The 24,717-nt window shown below is 33.8% G+C and overlaps 4 protein-coding genes across 5 annotated transcripts; 3 read left to right on the plus strand and 1 right to left on the minus strand.

Moving 5' to 3' along the window:
* Window positions 1-101: 101 nt before the first annotated feature.
* FAB1B (phosphatidylinositol-4-phosphate 5-kinase family protein) lies at window positions 102-11,129 on the minus strand. The gene is made up of 11 exons (XM_021439566.2): window positions 9,234-11,129; window positions 8,161-8,904; window positions 7,180-7,333; window positions 6,702-7,046; window positions 5,371-6,261; window positions 4,955-5,286; window positions 4,427-4,550; window positions 4,165-4,335; window positions 2,065-3,609; window positions 956-1,222; window positions 102-801 (listed from the first exon to the last, which is right to left on the minus strand). Exons 1-11 carry the CDS (start codon window positions 9,857-9,859, stop codon window positions 478-480), a joined length of 5,523 nt encoding a protein of 1,840 aa, XP_021295241.2. The 5' UTR covers window positions 9,860-11,129; the 3' UTR covers window positions 102-477.
* Window positions 11,130-18,272: 7,143 nt separating this feature from the next.
* LOC110424772 (protein LURP-one-related 11) lies at window positions 18,273-19,091 on the plus strand. The gene is made up of 3 exons (XM_021439450.1): window positions 18,273-18,509; window positions 18,606-18,848; window positions 18,957-19,091. The coding sequence occupies exons 1-3, from the start codon at window positions 18,273-18,275 to the stop codon at window positions 19,089-19,091; spliced, it is 615 nt and encodes a 204-aa protein (XP_021295125.1).
* A 450-nt stretch (window positions 19,092-19,541) lies between these two features.
* Window positions 19,542-23,024, plus strand: LOC110424771 (translation initiation factor eIF-2B subunit alpha). The gene is made up of 5 exons (XM_021439449.2): window positions 19,542-20,195; window positions 21,642-21,794; window positions 21,902-22,043; window positions 22,253-22,494; window positions 22,644-23,024. The coding sequence occupies exons 1-5, from the start codon at window positions 19,722-19,724 to the stop codon at window positions 22,848-22,850; spliced, it is 1,218 nt and encodes a 405-aa protein (XP_021295124.1). The 5' UTR covers window positions 19,542-19,721; the 3' UTR covers window positions 22,851-23,024.
* Window positions 23,025-23,523: 499 nt separating this feature from the next.
* Window positions 23,524-24,371, plus strand: LOC110424687 (late embryogenis abundant protein 41-like). 2 transcript variants are annotated; one of them, XM_089784953.1, is made up of 2 exons: window positions 23,524-23,639; window positions 23,834-24,360. In XM_089784953.1, exons 1-2 carry the CDS (start codon window positions 23,602-23,604, stop codon window positions 24,048-24,050), a joined length of 255 nt encoding a protein of 84 aa, XP_089641079.1. In that variant the 5' UTR covers window positions 23,524-23,601; the 3' UTR covers window positions 24,051-24,360. The 2 variants fall into 2 exon arrangements, with proteins under 2 accessions (XP_089641079.1, XP_021294986.1); XM_021439311.2 differs by having other exon boundaries at window positions 23,540-23,639; window positions 23,831-24,371.
* Window positions 24,372-24,717: the final 346 nt, after the last annotated feature.

Below are 24,717 nucleotides of genomic sequence, written 5' to 3' on the forward strand. Positions count from 1 at the left end.
CTATTATCAGATGCTATCATTTAATGACCAAATTGAACACGATATAATATTAAGCAAAAGATGAATGCTGGAAACCTGAACAATTAACGGCCTGAAAAGGGTACAGACACACAGAAAGAAAGTATACAGACGATATCGGGAATTCACATAGGAGTCTAATTCACTGTGATACATGAAAAAGAGTTGACATAGAATACATGTACATGATGGAATGCTAAATACAAGAATAAATATTTTGTACAAAAATTTCATGCAGAGGTCATCAAATATTGGACCTCTGACAGAAATTCTCATGGCTTTAACAGCCTTGTTCTGCATCTCCTAACAAATAATCATGAATTTCTCTTTTGATGTGTAAAAGAAAAATTGCCCTCCAAAAGAATTGATAAAACGGAATCATATGAACAAGGAAAAACAGATAGGGAGAGTTTAACTCCCAAATTATATTTCTGAATATACAACCACAGACTCACAGAATCACTTAACTGAGCTCCCACCTTGTCCATTCTCTTCAGCTATATCTGACTGAGATTTGCTTGAAATGATAGGAGGAGACCACTGATCTGGGATCATTAGAAAATAAGTTGTCATTGCTTTCCTGAACCTTTTCTTGTATTGTTTTGGGGAAATTACAGTTGGTGATTCGTTCTTTGGCCCACCAAGGATGCCTGAAGCCTTTACCCAAGTTTCAAGATGCTTGTCCCAGGTATACTGCCTCATGAAATCAATGATTCCAAGAACTAACTCATGCTTCTCTTCATCCACTCCAACCAGTAACGAATAATCCATCACATCGCATGACTGCAAGGTAGAAAAGATAAAAAATGAGTACAACTGATGACATGTACTTTAGTTAATCCAAACTAGAAATGCAGGTCATGTGAACATATCTCCAGGCATGCAAACTACACCCCCTCCTTTCAGGGGCACAAGCACACAAAGATTTAAAACTTACTGCAAGAAAAGCAGTGTCATTCCAGACTGCTCTTTCCAACAACCGCTTAGCCTTATTACTCACAAATATAGGGCAAGTTGGCATTGATTCAATCAAGTTCTGATCTAGCAGAACCTTGTTGCTTCCACTAGAATCAGGATTATAACGAGATCTAGAAGATCCTTTGAGATCATATAGCCGTGTGACACTTCTTCTAAACATAAGATTCTCCATAACCAAAACATCCATCCTTGATTCTTTCCCACCTTTAAGATGCTTTGCCGCAACCTTCCAAGAAAAAAATCAACAATAAAAAGTAAATAATGATCCCAGAAACTATGTGAAATTTGCCATCTATGAATAAGTTGAACATACTCTTAGTACCATCTCATTCCTAAAAGCATGAAAAAGCAAAGGTTTTCTGTCCTCTTTTCTAAATCGTCTTGGTTATTTTCATACAGAAGTATCAGCAATTAGCACCAAACCCAGGACAATCTATATTTACTCTTGAAAGATAGAATATGACCCTTAGAGATAGCTCCAACTTTCAGCTTTTCCTTCCTTAAATATAAATATGTTTCTTAGGTTATATGTCAGTAGCTATACAAGTATAAGAAGATCAAGCCCATCGTCTTGCCAGAATGCATTAGCAGATATTGCACAGCAGTAGCAACACTGTCACCTGTCTGCCTAAGTTACCCATCAACTTCCTAGCGGGCTCATAACACTAGCTGACTTCAAGGTAATAACTGTAGCAAAACATATTAAACTTGTAAATTGAAAGACTGCATTCTAAACAATTTATTCTCTAATAATCATTCACTTCTGTATACCGGAAAGGTTCAACATGCAAGCTTATAAGTTATTTATGCAAAAACAACCTTACTTATCTGCACATAGTAAATAAAATAAGCACTCTGACTACAAATATAAAGGAAAAAACAGGTACTTTCTGGCTTTCAGTTATTTGGACATTAATAAGATTCATGGGAGCCAATATAAAAGAAAATGCCAGGATTATTCCAGCTTCTTTATATGATGGCCAAAATGAGCAATTTGTCTTGTTTATCCAATAGATTAATGATTATGATATGTAGCATTATAGCATCTGAAGCCCTAAGAGCATGCACCTGATAAATGCCGAGAATCTTTGCCAGGCACGTTGGACTTCCAGAACTGATTGATTCGGACAAGTACTTGAAATACCCAGGTGCGAATTTTATAAACGATTCCAACTCTGTCTTTGTGACTTGTTTAACGATAAAACGATCATCCAAGGTCTTTGCAAAGAAAACATTGCTCTTGCCACCCTGAGCTCCCCACTTCTTACAACGACTCAGAGACCTTATATAATCTAACTCTGATGGGCAACATATTCTCCTTAGTGCTTCAAACCGCTTTGCAAAGTAGCAAGTCACAGTGTATTTCACTTTATCAAATGACCCATCATCTCCAAAAGACACCCTGACATGCAAAGCCTTTGTACAGGAGAGTGGGTCCATAATCAGGGAGCTGCGAGATCCAGTAATGTCATCTGTTGAACCAAGACTTCTATGAGAATCAAGGGTCATCTCATCAACAGAATGTAACAATTGAGAATTCATTGAATCAGATAAGGGAACTGAAGCCATTAAATCCCCACTGTCTTTAGGTCTATCCCCATCATCACTTAGCTGGAAATGATATTCAGGAGATGCTAGAGCATATGATATCATACTCGTAGGCTCATCATCATAAACTGGAATAACAGTGTCATTAACACCCACCGGCAAAAGCAATCTAGCCCCACCTTGCAGTTCTGACTCTCTAAATGATGAAACATAGACTGGATCATATTCACTGAACGTATCAAGCTTTGAAGCGCTTCCTAAAAAGTTTTTGTTCAATGAACGGTAGAAACTTAAGAAAGGCATTCTTAACCAGCTCACAGAATCGTCCATATTTTCAGAACCTTTAGCGGACAATGCAGGTGAAAGAGAATGAAGAACCTTCAGCCCAAGTTTTTCTTCAGAATGGTCTTCCAAATCTAACCCCTCTGTTACTGCACCTATGGCAGCAATATCTGCAGCAGCAGCAGAGTCAGAAAGTGAACATGAAGTATTCTTAGGTATTACAGGTGCTCGCTGAATTTCACCGGTCCAAGCAGCATCAAGGGTATCAGACAAATTTTCTATACTAGGAAACTGGCCTTCAGACAGGACCCGGCGAACATTTGCCGCAGGTTTCTCAGAGTCAGATCGGTCATACATGCTCTGGCTAGCAGAAAGGTTACCATAGTCTTTGTTTCCAAGATTTGAATTTTCACTCATGTCTGGTCCTTGATGAATCGCATCTGACTGATTAGTGTTGCCATTTAATTCTCTTTGGTCACAGTCTCTATCAAGCTTTGCTTCCACAATGGCAGAGTCATTGCATTCAAAGCCTTTTCCAAGTTCCAACATATCCATGTCTTTGAACTTCTCGCTCTCAGAGGGGGATTTCTCCTCATGTCCTGAAATTGAATTGCTGAAACTGTCCTGGAGGCCACAATTTTCTAAATTGGCTGCAAAAACCAGGCGGTGGTCCCACATATAAGATTGGAAAAGTAATTGCCGCCGCAACCGATTAATTTCAAGAATGTCAATAACCGGTTGCCCTCTTCTCACTTCCCTTTTCAAAGCCTTTTGCAATGATTCCTAAACCAAGGCCAAGAACTATTAGAAACCAGAAATTAGAAACAGCAATGAAATTTCGACATTTGTTTTTCAGTTATAGGCATTTTTCAACTCAAAGTAACAGAAGAAAGGGAAATTTGACATTTTTTTTTTCAGTTATAGACCCTTTTAAATTGTCAACTCTGAATAATTTTATCTACAAATCTCTGGTATATTAAAAGAATTTTATAAAGGTTTTGTTCTTTACCAGAATTTTATTGATTGAAAAATAATAAGAAACCAGATAACTATCCCCCCAAAGAGAAAGGCTTAATGGATAAATTTCAAAGGGTTATCATGGTGGACCTCCAACGCATAAGTATTTTTTAGAAAACATTTGCAGAATATCTAAACATTGTTTACCAACAAGTTCACAAAACATGGAGATAGCATTTTTCTAACAGTTTTTCTAATGCCCGATTCATCAGCATGCATACTCATTTATTCTATTTCTACATGGTCAACATAAATCCACTGGCAATCTGGCATAGACATTAAAATCTGTCTTGGTAAGGCAAAAAAGAAAGGAAGTCTCACCTCAAACTCCAGCTTCTCCTTCTGTAATATTCCTTCAAGTTCAGTAATTTGATGTCTCAATTCAGGTGTTTTTGTGACATTATTAGGTGCCCCTGTGCCAAGTTTTTTTCCTGAAATTTGACTTAGGGAATTGAGTACTTCGGAAAATAGAAGCTCTGCCCGGTCAACCACCTGTTTATAATAATAAGATAAAAATAGATTACCCAATTGCAGAGAGATCAAATTGCATTCTTCCAAGAAAACAAAACTATTATCCTTTCACCTTTTCTGTTTCTTTTCGTATCCACTCCTGATTCTCAAAGTCAAAATCAAGTTTTGGGGGTGGAAGGTAGACTGAATGTACATCAACTGATGCATACCGAAAACAAGCAACCATTCTCCCAAATCTACAGATATTTAAACAGTGAGTTGAGAAAGAGATGATGATGAATGAAATTTTTTGCCACTAACAATTCCTGGTCTTTTATCAGCCAAGTCATGCTCTACATCATTCAACATGAGGCATCAAATTTATAATCAGTTCATTAGAACATTCATTAGGTATCTATGACCACTCAAAGAAGTACTATGATTGATATAACCTGACCAAGGATTTTGTATGGCCAGAAAGGTTTAAATCAACTCAAACAAAATATGCAATAATGACACAATGTGGAGAATTATCATTATATAAGTCAAGAGCTGGCACAAAAGTTGTGTTTTGCATATTCTTTATGAGGCCAACTACTTGTGGTACTCATATATGATATTTGGTTACATAAATATAAAACAATAAAGGAAGAAAATTTACCCATAGAAACGAAGACAATCTCTATGTAAAGAATGGCCACAGCTGGCAACCCTGCTTGCAGCTGCATGGTTTGAAAAACTAAGCTCCAAAAACTTCCCAAAAGATAAACCCCAAGCAGCATCAGACATCACTATTCTCTGAGTGGCTGGAGGAAAACCATTGGTTCTAGGACATCGCAGGCATCGGTGCCACATCCAGATCTTGCCCTCTCTTTCACCAGGTAAGAAAATTTCTGGGACCTTCTTAACAGATATGGTAAGGGTTCCTTGTCGATGAGTGTAGCAGTGAACATGTGCTTCTGAAGGCATATCACAAGAATGGCATCGATAACTCTGACAAATCAGTAGTCTCTTCAGTTTCAAGAGAATTCCTGGCTATGTAAGAAGAAATATATAAATGTGAGGAAGAAAGTTTACCTGATCGAATAAATGATCCCGTAAAAACCGGCCCAAAGGTTTATCAAAACTGCCATAGTACTTGATTCGAAAGAGATGAGATCTTTCGCAGACAGTCCCCTTCCACACGCATCGGGATGATAAAGAAACCAAAATGCTCTGATTATCAGAAGGTGATGGAGGAAATTCTTCTTTTAATGCTTTTGGCTCCTCAGAATGGTTCTTATGGTTTTTACTATCTTGTTGCACAGATGATGCCTCTGAGCCACCTGGCAGAATTTCCACTGGTGCGCTCTGATTTTCTTGGTCAATTTGTACCATAGAAAATTGTCCCAAAGATTCTAATGACCCAACATTACTAACAGTGAGATGATTATTTGTGACAGCCAACTCACTTTTGTCTATAAAAACTTCCACCATTGAGGATTCTTTGGGACCCATTTCATTTCTCTTGGAAAATGTGTCTGAAAGAACTTTCTCAGAAGCAGATGATAAATGGGCAGTTGACTCTATAAAATTGGGTTGTGCAGACCACAAGCTTGTACCATTAGGTAAACAAGATGGTGGAGTTTCTTCTATCTTCTGAATATTATGACTCATGATTGATGATGACAGATATAAAGTGAGACTACTGTTAGCTCTTTGCAGTTCACTACTATGCTCAGGTTCCTGGGACTTTTTATTGGCAGGAAGCAGAAAACCAGGAACTGTTGATATGGACCTCGCAATGCTTGATGGTTTATCCAGAAGTGCCACAGTAATGGGAGAGTTCAAAGGGAATTCTGGCAGAGAAGCTCCTTCATCAGCAAGAAACGATGTCTCCAAAGCCAAGTGATAAGCTGCAAAAATTCCATATTGGACCACATGCTTCACTTTCTTCAACTCATCTCCATTTGCACCTCTGAGTAATATCTGAAGCAAACAGGCATAAATAAATAAAATATGTATATATATAGATATATATGCTTCACTTTCTTCAACTCATATCCATTTGCACCTCTGAGTAATATCTGAAGCAAACAGGCATAAATAAAAAATGTGTGTGTGTATCCACAAAAATAATATTCAGTTTAAACTAATAAAATAATCCACTTGCAACATAAAGATAATTTCATATAGACCCACAATGTTAGCAACACAAATATTATCTCCACAAAAAACCTCCTAAACCTTTCCAGTGAAATCATCTTCCAGGAGATCTCAGAGGAGATAAAACAACAACTGACACTGAATGGAATTTATGTAAGGACCAAAGAATTGTCCCATAAACCAAATTTAAGTATGTCAGGGTAAACTTTAATTTCTTCTGTTAGTTTCCATTTCCATTTTTTATGTTTAGCTTGATAACTTACAGTGCAACCCAATGGCTTTGGGCAGCCTTCAAAGTACATTAATGTCTTGAACAATTTCTTCCCTCCTTGTCCAGCAGAGCCAAGATCTTCCATGAACCTCTCAACATGAATCTTTTCACAGTAACCCAGCTTCTGAGAAGAGAGATGATCAATTGAAGGGATTATTTGAGCACCTGTGCAGCGTGCAATGCGTTCTAACAATGGCCTTTTGATATTGAGAACAAGTGATATGTCTTTTTCGAGAAGATAGTCCTGGGCAAATCGAGAAACTGATTTCTCTACCAGAAGGATATTGGGTTGATGTGCATGTATCTTTGCTACTGCCATCTTCAAATGGTCCATTTCCTGGTTAAAGAATTCCACCCATTAACATAAACACAAAAAGACAGAATATTAAAATAAATAAATAAAACACAGTGGTTCAAGGAAAAAAAAATTGATAATCCTCAACAGAAAGAAATATATTAACATGAAACACCTGCTGCAACAAAGTATCAAAACTTGACAATAGGTTAGAGACCCGCTGGTATTCAAGAGCTCCACCAAGGATCAACAACCGAGGTTTCTCTATTTTTGAAGTCATACGTCGATGAGCAACATTTTTCTTGCAAACAACTCCTTTGACAACCATACTACAAGAACAATATCAAAATCAGAAATAGAAAAAGGACATGTTGACAACCAGTGCAGCAGTATAGTAGAATCAGTATGTTAATATCAAGCAGCTAATGCAAGTGATAAAAGTGGTGCAACTGATAGTCTAATGTCAACAATGTAGTTTTACAAAATATAGCCGTTTATTCATTGCTTGAGGTAGAAGAAAGAATGGAAAGGAGTGGCAGATTGGGCAGGGGCAAAATGTAAGGTTTCCAAGGTTAAAAGAGAGGTGTCTCCACATAATTGGCAAGCCATTCTGGACATAATCATCTAATTCTTTTTTTTTTACCAGTAATTGATGACTTTCTCAAATCACTGCACTACATGTCTAAGTGGACAAGTGCTGAAGAAACCTTCAAGTAAATAAGTGTTTTTAAGTGTTTTTTTTTTTTTTCAATTTTTTGTTGATGTTTAACAGTATCTATGGCTATTTAGTCAGATAAGATTGTTGATTGATCCACCCTCTTACTTAACATAGATCAGCAGAAATGAAGAGTTGGATTTATGTTGTTAAGTAGCATATCATGAAAATCCTAGCACAGACTTCTTAGATTTATACACGAGTTATCAAATTAGAAACCTGCTATTCAGCAGCCAGACTGAAGGCCTCAGTCTGTACTACATCCATATGCTGAAACCTTAAAGAGAAAGTCACGGTTGATGCAGACATAAGACATGATTATCTGTTTTACAAAGCAATTTTTGTGGTAATCTCAGTGATTTAACTGAGAAATCTACATTCATTAGAACAAAATGGCATAATGAGTCGTATAGAATATTTATTATCTTGTGTAACATTTACCTCTCACAGCGACGTCCAGAAGCTATGCATTTCACTTTAACATATCCACCAGGGTCCATACCTCCCCCTTTGCTAGTGTCTGGCTTCAAGAGTGTAGCAGCCTCCCATGAAAGAGCAGTGATAATCTCCAACCAACTCTCTTCATCATTTTCATCACCCACAGGAAGGTTCTCAACCTGTAAAAGCTGAGCAACCAAAGCCCTAAAATGTCCATCAACTATATTCTTCATTGCTTTCTTGTGCTCCTCACTTGACCTATCCCTAGTGCGATACTCCCCACTTCCAAAGCTGCTTGAGTTGCGTAGATATCCCCACTCTCCAGTAGCATTCCCATCATCATCATCATCATCAAATAGAGCAGCTTCCCTCTCATCTTCTTCATCTTCTGGTTCAGGAGGGAGCCAGAGAAGTCCATTATTTTCAAAATCTACAGCCTCAGCGTCTAGATCCTCAGCAGCGTATAAAGAAGATGATGCTTCACATTCCTCACCAATTTCACGTTCATCTTTCTTCACAAGCTGTGATATTCCTTCCAAGCCTGGTGAAGGAAAACCATTGTTTATTGGAGAACTGCTTAAAATTTTTGAGTCACTATTTTCGCTATCAGGATGAAACTTATGTGATCCATCATCGTTGCTCATCTCATCAAAGTCAACAGGACTATAGTAGCCATTTTCTTGACAGAAATGCTTTGTCTCAGAATCAGACAGGTATAAGCTGTACTCATCATCCTCATCATCACTCCTGATGACAAAAGAAAGGAAAGTAATAGGTAAGTAATAGAAATAGCACATTAAGACTATCTTTTCTCTCCAACTCTTCCAATTGGTTTTAATGGCTACTTATATTTCCTTTTCCTTTTTCTATTTCTGTTTTTAAGAGACCTATTCGATAAATAGCACTGATCAAAAATGAAAAATAATAAAAAAAAAAACAATAATGCTGGTAGGGATGCACAAACACATGCAGACAAAGGTGTCCAAGGACACATATAAAGAATTAACTTATGCTTCATTGATAGACAAATCTTAAAATTTTAAGGTTATGCAATGAAGAGGACAAAAGTATCTGACCTGTTCAATGAAAACCCATAATGGTTCAAAGATGGATCTTCTGCATCCAAAACAAGATCATTGCTCCTCTCTGGTGCTCTCTTGCCAGGCCTATCCATTAGCTTTTTATTCATTGCAGACAATTGATGCGGGCTGAGAATAGACCTCTGTTGAACTCGTTGGTACGGTCCGGCTGGATATGGCATTGAGCCAAAAGTAAAACTACTGGTGTTAGCAGTGCCACTAGATTTAGTGCTGATAAAACTAGTGGCCGATGGTGAAGAACTAAGTTCCTGGTTGGGCACTTGCATTCCATCATCATCAATAGTAGTTATGCTCTGCTCCCATTGCTTGAAACAATAATTACACACCCTAATCTTCTCCCGCTCTTCTTGGGGAAGCCTTGTGTCATTAGATGGTGCAGGAACTGAGTTTGCTGTACACTTGGCACAGAAAACTCGGCCACAGAGTCGACAATGGTGTCTACGGTTAAACAATGTGAACTGGGAATCACAATCATAGCATACCCTGCAGCTATGATCAGGCATCCAAAAGTCCCTTGACACATTAGCAGGCTCTGATCGCCAAGGGAGCCATGACTTTAGTAAACTAACTAGCTCAGAAAATGTCTTATTAGGGGCGTCCATCTACGAATAATTCTACTGCCCCCGCTCATTATGTTATGTTCATTTGACACTCTTGACAAACCATAAACTAGATAACATCCAATTCATCCCAAATGAAGACACAATCCTACCAAGAGCAACAATAGAACTTTAAAAAATTCTAAGAAACCATAACTGAAACCACTCTAATCCACCTCAAAAACAATTCTTTTAAAAAACAATCATGCACACACCGCAATCTTTCACCAGATCAAAGTAGCTTGCAATGCTCCATTCCAATCCAAGAATGAATAAATAGTACAGTAGAAACTGGAACAAACCGCTGCCAAGTTCATTAAACCCACCTCAAAATTCTTCTGTGCGCAAATTCTTGAACCAAAATTTAGTTGAACAGATTGCAATACAGGAAATCAAACAAAGAGTAAAAGACTGATCCTCAGTCACTACAAATAAGATCAAAACACCCCCTTTCTCATGAACCAACTCATACCCATCTGTCATCAATCACTCCCACGCGTAATTTAACAGATCCCATTATTCAGAATCACCAAATAACACCAACAGAAATATCTTTTCCACATTACAACCAACAATAAATAAATAAATCCTTCCCTTCCCCACAGATAAAAACAACAAATTTATATGCAATTCAGGTGTGTATTTATATATATAAAATCGTTTTACCTCAAATTGCCAATCAACAACGTCATCATCAATCAATCAGTGATCAATCTCTTCATGAATTACGCAGCTCGCTAATAGATTCTTGCCACGTACGCAAACAGACCGTTATAAAGAAAAAAGGGTTGGTAAAAGCCAAATGAAACGAAAAGCCACCAGCGGCCTACTACCCAGAAAGCGGTTCTTCGTCAAGTAACCAATAAAACGATAAAAGTCTTGATCTTGATCATGAGCATCTCATTCTCAATATATAAAGAAAAAAATAACCCCATTTTTCTCTTTTTAACAAACTTGTATGAAAAAAACACCTGAAGAAGCCTACGGATTATATCTATACAAAAAAAATTCTGGGAATATATTATATCTAATCTCACAATCTACAAAATTGAGTAAAAAATTTCTTTTTTTTTCCTATAAAATAATCATTTTTAGTGTTTTCCTTGTTTTTTGAATTTGTTGACAGTGCTGATTCAGATTATTTTGACCCTATATCCTGTGGCGGAGAAAGCGACTCCCCTTAAACGTGGGCACATGATATGAACTGTAGACTCTGCTGTATGCAAACAAAATTGGGATTTGAGCAGTTCTTTTAAGTTGCGAAAAATGGGCTTGATGGACAAAAATGACCTCAAGAGACTTCCCAAGGAGGGACACAGATTTTGTACTTATGTTGAAAGTTCTGACTTTTTAGAAGACAAGTGTGCAACAGAACATAACAAGAGAAGAGATTTTGAAGGGTCAATCATTTGCTGTCCCTCACCACAAAGACGAAAACGCGTTTGCGGTTTTCTCGACAATGATACACTCCTACGCTCTCAACTATGAAGCTAATTCCATACTGCTTTTAGAAACCAAAAATTATTGATTATATTATTTTTTCCAATTAATTTTCACTAAATATATAAACAAAGAGTTTTCTTTGGGTGGGTCGGGGCTAATGAAAGAATCTTAACTTGTGAACAAAGCATTCTTATATAATAAATATATTTCCTAGTGCATTGAATGCAACATACCGTTTTTTTTTTTTTTTGAATAAGACAAAATAATTATAATTATCATTTTGTTGACATCAGTAAGTTTAACTTTTTAAAATATTCTAATCCCTTCAAATTTAATTTTTAATTATAATTTTACATGAATTTATTAATTTTTAAAATATATAATTCAATTCAAAAATGTAAACATTACTAACAAAAAATATAAAAAACTAAAATGTCATTTATTTTTTCTCTCATTTATTTTCTCTCAAATAATGCCAGTTTGGCCGATCACCACACGACAGATGTTTCCCAAAAGAAAGAAGCACTGATCAAGTGCTCCTCAGGGGAAGGGAGCACCTTACTCTCCTAAACTTTTTTTTTATAGTAGTAATTTTTAAAATTAACAAATGATAAAATTATCTTTAATATTATCACATTATCAAATTAATAAAAATATTAATGATTGATTAATGATTTGACCTATGTGTTGAATGAAATTTTTTTTTTAAACGGAGTATCTATTTCAAAAATTAATGAACCTGTTTAGAAGTTCGATTAATAGTTGAGGATCTAGTATTTTATTTTAAAGAAAAAGATTAGTATATGATGAAACATAAATCCACAAATATTAAGTTGAATTTTGTAATATTAAATTTCTTGATAAGAATTGTACCTTGCTTACAAAAAGAAAGTCATATTTTTTCTTAAATAATTATTTAGTTAAAAATATAAATTTATGGATATAATTAACAAATAACTATAAGTGAGAGTAATGGAGGAGTTTCCATGGAATGGAAAACGTTTTGTTCTCTTTTTTAGTGGAAAAATTAAAAGACCTTGATCATTAAAGATTATGGAAATTAATTTGGTCAAAACACCTAATAAGTCCTTGTACTTATATATTTTATTCAATTTAATTCTTATATTCAAAATTAAAGTAATGTAATTTTTTAATTTTGAAAATTATTTTAATTTAGTTTTTGTTTTTAACCGCATCAAGGATGATGTCAATACTGACATCAGTGATGATATAGTATATTTTGATGATGTGACACTCACATGATGACATGATGCGCCATGCGGCATCAACATGTTGACGTGGCGTTGACATACTAAGGTGTCAGTGTCACATGGCTGTCGTAACGTGCTGATTCAAGAACTCGACAACTAAATGTGGAAAGTTCTAGAGTCGCCACCAATCTTTTTTTTATCTAGGTGCGATTGATCACTTATTACATTTATTATATTTGACGGAGTCTAAATTGATTTTAGATTTGTCTAAGAACAATAAATTGGTCTACAAATTTTTAAAGTTAATTTTAAAAGTACAGTTACGCATAAGGCAGGATTAACACTCCATGTGATGCCCATTTCATGAACGGTACCGCTTAATCATATGTATTCTAAACTATTCATTTGATTCTTATGCTTCCTTAATTATTGTTTATTGATTTTATTTTTTATTTTATTAGTGAATTAAAATATTTTACTTGATTTTATGGATGAGAGGTGCACCTCATGCAATTGTGAAATGCACAGCATAAAATTTGGATAATACCAAATGAAAACTTTTTCATGAATGCAAATGGTAATATAAATAGAACCTTTTTATTAAGAATGCCATTTGAGCCTTCTCATCATACTAATAGAATTCGAAGGTATCTTTTTATCTAAGGACTTTTATGAAGAAATTCATCTACGTAAGCTCCCTCGGAAAATCCCATCATCAAGGCTTTGACTTGTGCACACAATACGTCTACATATCATGACATTTAACGACGCAGTGATGATATGTAATGTGCTTATAAATTTCAATATTCGTTTCTTAATCTTCCTACAACTCTTTTATTATCTCTTTGAAATTTCTTTTTTTTTATTATTTATCTTTGTATATATATGTATATATATTGAAATAATATTTTATATTTATTATTTTCATCCAACTATATTTTATTTTACTATATATTTTTTTATACGTAAGTATTTATCTATTTTGCGATATACGTTGTCTTTTTATCCAAATGCTATTTCTTAACCAAATATTTTATTTCATAATTATTATTATTTATATATATTTTTTATAACTCAACACCTTTCCTACATTTTTATTAACCTCTCCTATTTTCTTTTTGACTAATTATTATATCATTTTTATATTATTATTATCATCATTATTATTATCATAACTCAAAATTAAAATCCTCCCATGTACTAGTGGGGTCTTAATCAAAACCTCTAAGCTAAAAAAATCCATCATCAGTAATTTATATAATTTTTGGAGTTATTGATATTATAACATATATTGTTTTAAAACCAAACCTAGACACTTTCCTAAATATAAATATTGATCCTAAATATATATATATATTTTCCTATTATAGCCATTATTATTTCTCTACCTTTATATTTTTTGAATTCAAATGTTTATCTATTTTTCTATGTCCACTTAATTTTCAAAAAAAAAATCTGTTCTTTTATAAAATATTCACCTTTTACCTATATCCATTTTTAACCAAATATTCTATTCTATTGTTGCCATGATTATTAATTTATTTATTTTAGCCAATCTATTTTTCAAAAATAAATACTTTTTCTATTATTATTTTTATCCTATTTTTACTAACTTACTTAACCTACTTTTCATAGCCACACGTTTTATTATTATTTTCACTTCCTTCCTAACCTATTTTCCTTATAACTAATATATATATTGTTTTATATTTTTTCATTTATCCAAATTTATTTCTCTATTCTATTAGATCTGTTTTGTAGCTAACTATTTATTTATATTTTTTATTTCTTACCTAAGTCTATTATCATTTATTGTCTCTCTATTTATTTCATTTGTCAAAACCTATTCTTTCTTTGTAACTATATATTTATTTATTTTCCATTTATAGTTTTTTTCTTGTGTTCAATTTATATTCCTACCCTAACGTTATATAATTGTTCTAAATATTTTTTTTATTTTAATTAATCATATACTAAAATTAATTTATTTTCCAACCAAGTATTTGGGTCAAACACAACACAACAAAATCAAACCAAACTCATAAAATCCAAAGAGTTTGCCTTCCTTGGGCTAACAGTGGCCCAAGATGACTGGTCCGTGAGGGAGGGGCCTGGATCAACTTCCCCAACCCTCTTGGTCCGCTTCAAAACACACTGTTTGGGATGCAAGGATCCTATCCCAACGGTTTTTGATTTAGAAATCTCTAGGGGTTTTCAGAGATTTTTGAGGCTTTTTGTTGGTAGGGAATTTTTTTTGGCTTTTTTGAAATCCAGCTTGTTGCTCTTAAAGAATTTTTTAGGGTTTTTTTTCCTCTTTTGATATTCAACCTCCTTTAGATTTTTTTTCAATCTAGTCACCTCCTTTTCAATTAAAAATTTTAAAACTTTTTATAGAACCCAATTGTCTAATTTTTGAACAATTAAAAAGTGAAATCATGCTTTTCTTGACATGATTTTACATATGAGGGGCTCCAAGTCTGACAACCGTAGGTTATCCAAATCCAGTTGCCGAATAGGCATTAAATGCTCTGTGTAGACTTTGATTATGCAGGTCAAGCATGCATTTTAGTTTTTTTTAACAGTGATTTATTTATTTTATTTATTATTATTTTATTTAGAATTTATGAGTAGAAGTGTCTGCCGTAAATAAAAAAATTTTTACATTTTTTTTGTCTTATATCGAGATGTTAGATGGATTAAATTAAAAAAAAAATTAAAAACTATAAATATTTAAGTAGATGATAGATGTATTTATAAATAAATTATATATTTAAATGTAAAAGATTTATGATGTTGAAAAAAAATATATATTTTATTTAATTATTTAATTTTAAAATATATATATTAATTTATTTTTTTATAAAAATTAAGATTAAATTTTTTTAATAAAAAAATTTTAAAAAAATTATATTTAAAATTAAATTTTGATGAATAAATTGCATTAAGATGAAATGAAGTAATAAAAAGAGATTAAATAAATTATTTTTATATATAATAATATAAAAATTTAAAATTTATTTGGTTTAATTTTTAATTTGATTTGAATTGAAATTAGTAAAAGAAGTTGACTTAGTTACAATTTTTACAATTTATAAATACACATTCGTTTGGAATTATTTAACTTTTAATCAATTTATTTTTTATTTAAATTTATTTAAAGTTTATTATAAAATGATTTTATTTAAGTTTAAATATCATAATTAATTTTTATTAAATTAAAATTAAAATTATTAATTTAAACTTATAAAAAATTTATAAATACAAAATAAAATGGTACAAATATTTGTAATTATATTTAACTCTATTAATTATAAATATAGTCTTTAATCTAAAAAATTTCAACTTAAAAATATAACTTGAAATATTAAACACAATAAAAACATAAAAAATAAATAAAAAATTAAAGAGGTGAAATAACTTAGATTTTATAGTTATAATGAGAGGTTTATTATGTTCAAATTAAGCAAGTTAAAATAAATAATTATTTTTATAATTATTACTAACTTCATATTTTTTTTCATTTTTTAAAAAGAAAAATTAAGTCAATTTATTTTATTAATTTGAATTCAGCTCAAATTAAAAATTAAATCAAGTAACTTTTAAATTTTTGTACTATTATAAATTAAAAAATTATTTAATTTTTTATATTATTTTATTATAACATAATGTAAATTATTCATTTAAATTTGACTTTAGGTATGAATTTTTTTATAAAAGAAGAATTCAAATTTAATTTTTACAAAGAAGATAAATTACTGCACATATTCTACAATTAAATAATTAAGTAAGAATATATTTATATATATTTTTAAATCATAAATTTTTTATATTTAAATATTTGATTTATTAACAAGTATATTTATCATCTATTTAAATATTTATATTTTTTAAATATATTTTTCAATTTAGTCCTTCAACATCTCAGTTCTGTTCAATTTAATCCTTTACTATATATATTTATTCAATTTAGTTGCTATGATGTGTAATAAATTTTTTATTAAAATTTTTTAATTTGTCACGTGACATTGACATGTCAGCATTACCACGTTATCATATTAGTGCACGCCAGCATTACCATGTCATCATATTAATACCACATGGCATACCATGTCACTATATGAATGTTACATCATCAAAATAGGTCATGTCATCGCTGATGTTAGTGTTGATGTTATATTTTTAATAAAAAAATTAAGTATTGTTAAGGAGAAACTAAATTGAAGTAATTTTTAAAATAAAAAAAATTAAATTATTTCGATTTTAAGTAAATGGATTAAATTGAACAAAATGTATAAGTACAAGGACTTATTGAGTATTTTGACTAATTAATTAATACAAGATATAATTGGACCACCTAATTAAAAAAACTAGAAAATGATCGCTTGTGGTGGATTCATGTCTATAGTTTTTTTATTATATGAAACGTGAGTTAAGCATTTGAGATACATATCAAGAGTTGGAGATGATCAGATAACCTTCCTGGAAATGCCATGGAAATTTCCTGTATCAGAGAACTTCAGTTCCTCATGTTTTTCCACCCATGCAATGCAAGCTTGAGATTGGAAGAGCCAACTGGCCAAAATTATATTTAATTTGTTTGGTCAGCTAACTAACTTCCCTTTTCTGGAGAGGTCCATGTTTATCCTAATTACGAAAAGGACTAGCTTGGATTGGGAATCTGCGATGGGACCGTATTCCATCCAGAAACTGTTTGCTAGTTGCCATCATTATTAGACTTCACTCGAGGCCGGCCGCTGGATTTTATTCAAGCCTCGTGCTAGGGAAATTAAAAGTACCGTACGGAAGTTTATTCATGATTATTAATTTGAGAGAACTCCATCAAAACTTGAGGTCCATGATTGGTAAACGACTCATGAGGTATAATGTTGTAATAAATATATGCTTATTATCTTTAAATTCTGACCTTATGCTTAACAACGGGCGATGAGCAATTCCTTATTGCATTTTCAATCATAATAATCACACACACATGTATATATATGTATATATATATATATAGTTACGGTTGAAGCTTTGTGAACCAATTATAAGCTTAATTACTGAAGTACTGAGGACAATGATGCGTCAGTTCTGATAGCGAAAAACCACGATTCAGTTAAAGCATGAGCATAAGTTTTTATCATTATCAAAATGAAAAGCATACAGGAATTCAGACAAAGATCCTACTGTTTTGCAGTATCAGACAAACTGATTACGAAAGCCGCATTAGTACGGCACATTGTGTTGTAAATGCTGAGTGAGGTGTTACGCACACCTTGGTTTGATTTGATGATCCAGCTAGCTTAAGGTAGTGGTCTGACTTAAGCTGCATAAAGCGCATCCGACATATGGAGTCACTGAAACGATAAGTTTCAAAGAACAAATTACAGGTTGACGATAAGCGTATAAACATTCTGCAATATTATACTACTAACGATCACATTTTTAAAACCTTTATCTCTTAATGCTTAAAGAACAAGCCAAGAAATAAAACCCAAATCATACATAATACTCCAATATCAGCTTATCACTTAATCTCTGAAATTAATGCAGTTGATTTAGTGGATGTTAATTAATAAAAATTCATACAATAAGAAATATAGCCTTTTTTAAATTATCTAGGTAATCCCTCTAGTGGTTATCAAGCACGCATGAGTCTGCTAATTAATATTCTGGCTTCTTCAGTACCCCACAAAATAGAACTAAAAAATGTGTATAAAACCTCCAGAGGTCTTAGACTGAAAACCCAAACATTCTTTTAGATGGCAAAAATCCATCCCCAAGTCCCACATGCTTCTCTGGTCCCCGTTCCTTTCACGTCCAACCGAGAAACTTTCACGATTTGGATGAAATCTCTGATACTGAGCAGCAAAGGCTGCACTGTATTTGATTCAAACGGCCAGATTGTTTACCGTGTCGATAACTACAATTGCAAGTGCAGCGATGAAGTTCACCTCATGGATTTAACCGGCAAAGTGTTATTCACCATGCGGAGAAAGGTAAGGAAAGCAAACTTTGTCAACATCATTTCGAAAATTGCACTTGGTTCCTATACAAACTAGATATAATATGGAAGCCGCTTGTTTTTGTTTCAGAAATTTAAGCTCGTTAGGTTCTGGGAAGGGTATAGATCATCCGATGGAACAGTTAACGATGAAGATAAAAAGCCAGCTTTTCGAGTTAGAAAAAGCTTCGGGATATTAGGAGGGGACTCGCTCTGTGAAGTTGCTGTTTGGTTAGATGAAGATCAACAATGTCATTATTATCAGATTGAAAGCTGCGCAGGCAAGTCTTCAACATTCAAGATTGTAGACAAATTTGGGCGCCTTATTGCTGAGGTAAATTTGGTACTAAATTACTAATACAACTATTATTAATAATAGTTAAAAGAGATCTCTTTGTTTTGAAGTTTTGCTCACAGATTTTCCATGTGTTTGCATGGACAGGTGAAGAGAAAGCAATCAAAATGTGGAATTAGTTTAGGAGAAGATGTTTTAGCAATGGTGGTGGAGCCCCATATTGACCATTCCCTCATCATGGGCCTTATTGTAGTGTATAGTCTTATCAACTGTAAAATGTGAAATTTGTAAAGGGCAGCTGTGATTAGTTCTTATTCATATGTTTCTTATGTATAAAGTGTTGATTATTACTTCCACCTATGGTATTAATTAACGATAATCTCCTAATTATCTTTCGACACATTATTTTCTTATTTGAATAAGATAAACTTATTAAGAAAGATTACAGAGGAATTTAAATATAATTCTTTAAATAAAATAAAAATATATGCTTTAACTATTGGGTCGTGTAGACATTACTATTTCACAATCCTTTTTTACTTTGACTTAATAATCATATCTAATTCTGATTTTGTGCTTGTCGACCAAGCAAGCAAAAAGAAAACAATTAAACAATAAAATTATTGAAGCAATATTTTATTAATTTAAGTATACAAGAAGCTGCAGCATTTTGACCCTACGACATCGTTTTTCTCGTTTTTACTGATTCCTTAAACAGGCACATAATCAGAATCTCCCTCACAACTGCTGCCGGGGAACCTTACCTTGCTCTTCTTTACGTCGCTCACTTTCCTTCAAATTTTCCCGAGAAAGTGATCCTCCCAAACACAAATACACACTCCCAAAAAAAAAAAAAACCCTTAAAAGTAAAAAAGACACACACGTACTCACCAAACACACAAAATTTAATAAATGTGGTGGAGATCGCCTTCTTTCATTCTTGACAGACAGCAACAACAACAAAACGACAGCGTTCCGCCAAATCCCGAATCTCTCTTTCTCTCATCTCCGCCTCCTTCCATGGCCGATTCTGTCCAAAACCCTAAATCCAACATTTCTGCTTATTACCAGACCCGTGCTGCCCACCACGCTGTCGTAACTAGCGATTGGCTAGCCCAGGCCGAGGCCGCAGTCGGCCGCCACCCCGACGACGACGAATCGTCGGGAATTGATGGAAGAGCCGCCGCGACCGGTGAAGACGGAGGAGGAGGAGGAGGCGGGAAGGCGTTTGGTGTTATTGATGAGTTCAATAGCTGGAGGAAGCAGCCGGATTTGGCGGAGGCCGTCGCGGCTATTTTCGCCCTCGCGGCGGTTATTAGGGCTAGCCAAGCTACTACCATGATGGAGCTTGAAATTGAGCTTAAAAAGGCTTCTGATTCGCTTAAAGTGAGGCTTTTGGTTTTTATTTTAAATTAGTAAAATGCTTTCTTTTTTAAGTTAGTGAATTTTTATTCTTTCGATTATGACCTATATATTATATTGTGATGCTTAGTGAGATAGTAAAATTTAGTTTAATTTTCCTCGTTTAAATAATTTAAATTACAACGGTTTTACCATAATTTTATTAATCTTTTAGTGGCAAATTTTAGTTCATTTTCAATGTGTACATTAGGATCTTTAGAGAAATATATGTATATTTATGTTCCTCGTGGAGGTACAGTAAACATTAATTTATCCACTGGCACATGAAAGTTTTTGAGCTAAAAGATATGAGAGTTTCAATTAGGCTTTCTGTGTTACTGTGTAGGAAAGCTGGCTGATTGCATTTGCTCATCATTGCTATAAAAAGGCAGAAGATGTGCTTTTTTAGTTTTCTATGTCTAGTGTTTGCTACATTGCTATGAAACCAAAATTTCCCAGAACCACAATTTCGTTGCAGTCTCAGTTTTGCAAGGCTATTAAATGGTAATGCTAATGCCCGTATTATTGGGTTCTATGACTATGAAGGCCTAATAATACTGCATTTTTTGTATTGCTTTAAAGTTTTTCTTAGTTTTGCATGGACATTGACTAGTATTGGCACCCCGGTTACAATTGTCTAAGCTGCTCTGATTTCTGTGATATAAAGCCATTGGAACTGCTTAGCTCTCTGTGATTGTAAACATTGGCAATATGCATTAGTACTTTGGAGTGTTCTGATATATGTGAGGCTTTTTGGTTGTAAGAATGTGCATGTACCAAGTAAATGGATGGTGCTCTGGAGGCAATTCTTATGCTATTTGCAGATCTTTAACATTTGCTTGTTTAAGAGAAATGATATTGCTAATAAAAAGGTTAAAGGATGACTTATTAGGTGTTTAGCATGATGATAAAAGGTGTTGAAGGAAAGGATTGGGGTGGCATGGTAAATCTATTGGGATACTTTTGTCCATATGTAATGACAATACTCTTATTTTTATGAGTTATCCTTATGTTATATGGCATGCCCTCAGATATTTGTAAGTTGCACGTTCTATTTTAACAATATGAAGTCTCACCCTCTTTTCTAAAATTGAATGTGATTGTAATAAAAGGAAGTGAAGCGCTTTAATGGCATAAGATTTTTTATAATGAAAATGTCGAGGCACTAATGTTAGATTCATTCGATGTGAATTTGGTAGGAATAGGACATTTTTTATTGGAATACTTTGGGTGAGGAATTCTGTTTATAGAGATGTGGAAATCAGAGGGCTTATCCTAGTCAATGCTGTGTTATGGTTGGTTTGCATCTGATGAAATCCTTCAAGAAAAATGAATTGCTATCCACTCTTTATATGTTAGTTTGCTGTTTGTAAAGTAATGTTGCTTCGCTTTCTGATTTGGCTTACCCTTAAGCATATGTTTGCTTTCCAGTCGTGGGACACAACCTCTATCTCTTTGACAGCAGGTTGTGATCTCTTCATGCGATATGTAACCAGAACGTCAGCTTTAGAGTATGAGGATTTTAATTCAGCGAAGTCTCGCCTGATTGAACGTGCAGAGAAGTTTGGGGAAATATCTTGTAAGGTATTTTGGATAATTGTGGCTTTTAAAGTAACTGCTTAACTAACGCTAATTTTACGGTAATATTTCAAGCATCTCCATTTGAAAGACATTATTGCCAAACATTGCAGGCACGCAGGATTATTGCAATGCTTAGTCAAGATTTCATATTTGATGGTTGTACCATTTTGGTACATGGTTTCTCCAGAGTTGTTCTAGAATTATTGAAAACAGCAGCGCAAAACAAGAAACTCTTTCGAGTTTTCTGCACAGGTTCTACTTTCTAACTGTCTTGTCATCTGCATTGATATTTGTATTTCTTAACTGGTCTAAATCAATGTTCTGTCATCAAATAAGGAGTCTAGTCCTTTTCAATTTTATGCATATGTTCTATTTCTGACAAGTGACTAAATTTTTTAATTCATGTCAGATGTGTGTTTATGACAGAGTGCATCTTACCTTTTCATTTTCTTTTAATACAGAAGGAAGGCCAGACAGAACAGGATTACGATTATCTAATGAGCTGGCCAAGCTTGATGTTCCTGTAAAGCTTCTAATAGACTCTGCTGTGGCATATACTATGGATGAGGTGGACATGGTATTTGTTGGGGCTGATGGAGTAGTTGAAAGTGGGGGTATCATAAATATGATGGGGACATACCAGATTGCATTAGTGGCACATAGCATGAACAAACCTGTTTATGTGGCTGCTGAAAGCTACAAGGTAATTACAGCAACTTTTCTTTTTCTCTTTTCAGAGGTATCTGAACAAGGAAATTATGCTATATATACACAAACCTAAGAAAGAAAACATTAGAATAGAAGTTGAGACTAGCGACTGGCGTAGTTACTTAATGATGTTTTTCTTTGCAGTTTGCACGTCTTTATCCGTTGGACCAAAAGGATATGGGCCCAGCCTTACGCTCCATTGATTTTGGGGTACCAATCCCATCCAAGGTTGAGGTTGAGACATCTGCTCGAGATTACACTCCTCCTCAATATCTTACTCTACTCTTTACAGATTTAGGTGTTCTTACTCCTTCTGTGGTTAGTGATGAGCTTATTCAGCTATATTTATAGCGAGGAGGCTTAAATGTAATTTTGTTTAAACTTCGCAGATGAAGCTTGCCAATGCTTGCTTGTTAGGGTTATATGTAGACAGCTTTATATATACCTTAAGTGACAATTTTGTATTCAATGCTTTGAAAGTGATTTCTGGTCATATATAAGTGGATTGGACTTTATACCAAATAATATATATTTTACTTTGCATCTCCACGTACACACAAATTGGACACAAGAGAGAGATCTTGAAAGCTTGGCAAACAATCAACCCAGAAAAATGTCTCCACTGGATTGGCTTGTATGCGTGAAATGTGAATGTAAACTTGAACAAACTTTTTTATTTTTTGTTCCCCACAAGATTCCAGTTCACGTTGGTCAAATTTAAGTAAACAGAGACGGGGGCGGGTAAAGAGTTGATAGCCTTTTTCACGTGGAAAACATCCTAGCGTGTAAGTAATTAAAGTATATCATTTAGTTATTAACCAGTGAGAAAAAAAAAAGGGAAGAAGGCTTCAATTCCAGATTCTCACGTGATTTTAGATTAGTTGAATTCCGAAACGCTATCGGATTCTCCACATTACGTGTCTTTCTATGCAAAGAAGTCTCAAATAATCTGGAACTCTACATTACAACAACTTTTTACAAGGTAGGCACACTTATAAATAAGCCGCTTCTGCCTTCAGACTCCACAGAAATTTAAACACCTAGTATTTCTAATTTTCCTCCCTCTCTCAACCTCCATTCATATGCTTTTCTAAACCAAAACATGGCTCAGCTTTCCGTCAAGAGCTTTCAGCTCCTTAGGTTAATTTCTTTATTGTATATATACTTTCTTTTCTTTTTTTGTTTGTTTATTATCCTTGGTTTCTTACCATTTTTGTTAGGGTAATTTACATGTGAAGTTCTTTGGATCTTTGGGTTTTATGGTTTTTGATATGATGAACGATCATGAGATTGATGATCTTTGTTTTGTTTCTGTTGTTTTCGTGTTGTAGTAGAAGATCATATGCTGTCGCAGCCGAGAACATGAAAGTGCAAGCAGTGGCATCAGTTATGAGGAATGCAACAGATTTGAGGACAGAAGTTTTGGCAGAGCAGAAGGAAACGTTCTGGATGAGAGATCCCAAGACCGGCAACTGGATTCCAGAGAATCATTTTGGCGACATTGACGTTGTCGAACTGAGGGAAAAATTCCTTTCCAAGAAACAGAAATAAAAGTTCACAACAATAAAGCCAATTCAACGACCTGACTTAAAATAAGAGTTATAACCAGCAAAGACTTGTAAGCCTAAGCGAGTGATCAGTGTTAAGTAGGGTTCTTGCTGATTTCTGTTACTGTGTGCTCAATAAATTTTACTTGCTTTCCTGTTGTCCATTGTGCTAGTTTTGCCATACTGTAAAGCGTTTCCTTTAACCCTGTGCTTTGAAGAAATCTTCAAACTTATCTTCAGGATGAGTGGTTGACTTAAAACACTAGAGTAACTCCAGTCTTAGTCTCCTCAAGTTATTCGGCTTAATATTCTTCGAATTGCTTTTTCCATGCAATGCACATTAGAGAGGGAAGGAAAAGGACGAAAGAAAGAAAGAGAAAGTGGCCAAAAGAAAAGGAGTATGAGAACATTTCTTTGGAAGATTGACATTGACTACTTATTATTTCCCATATGTAAAAATGATGGATCACTTAATTGCATCACAGCCTTCGTATCAGCAAAGGATTAGATGCAAGTATATGCATGGCTTTCGGGATTAAAGTTTACATCCAATGGTGAATGAGAATACATTATTAATTCCAATCCAACGCATGTTTTGTTGGAGACACAAAAGTTATACCATTATTGATGTTGAATTCGAATTAAGTCATGCGAATGAGAGATTTTTAATT

The sequence above is a fragment of the Theobroma umbraticum genome, unplaced genomic scaffold, assembly GCF_002168275.2.
Source record: "Theobroma umbraticum cultivar Fairchild unplaced genomic scaffold, ASM216827v3 scaffold_204.0, whole genome shotgun sequence".
Lineage (NCBI taxonomy): Eukaryota > Viridiplantae > Streptophyta > Magnoliopsida > Malvales > Malvaceae > Theobroma > Theobroma umbraticum.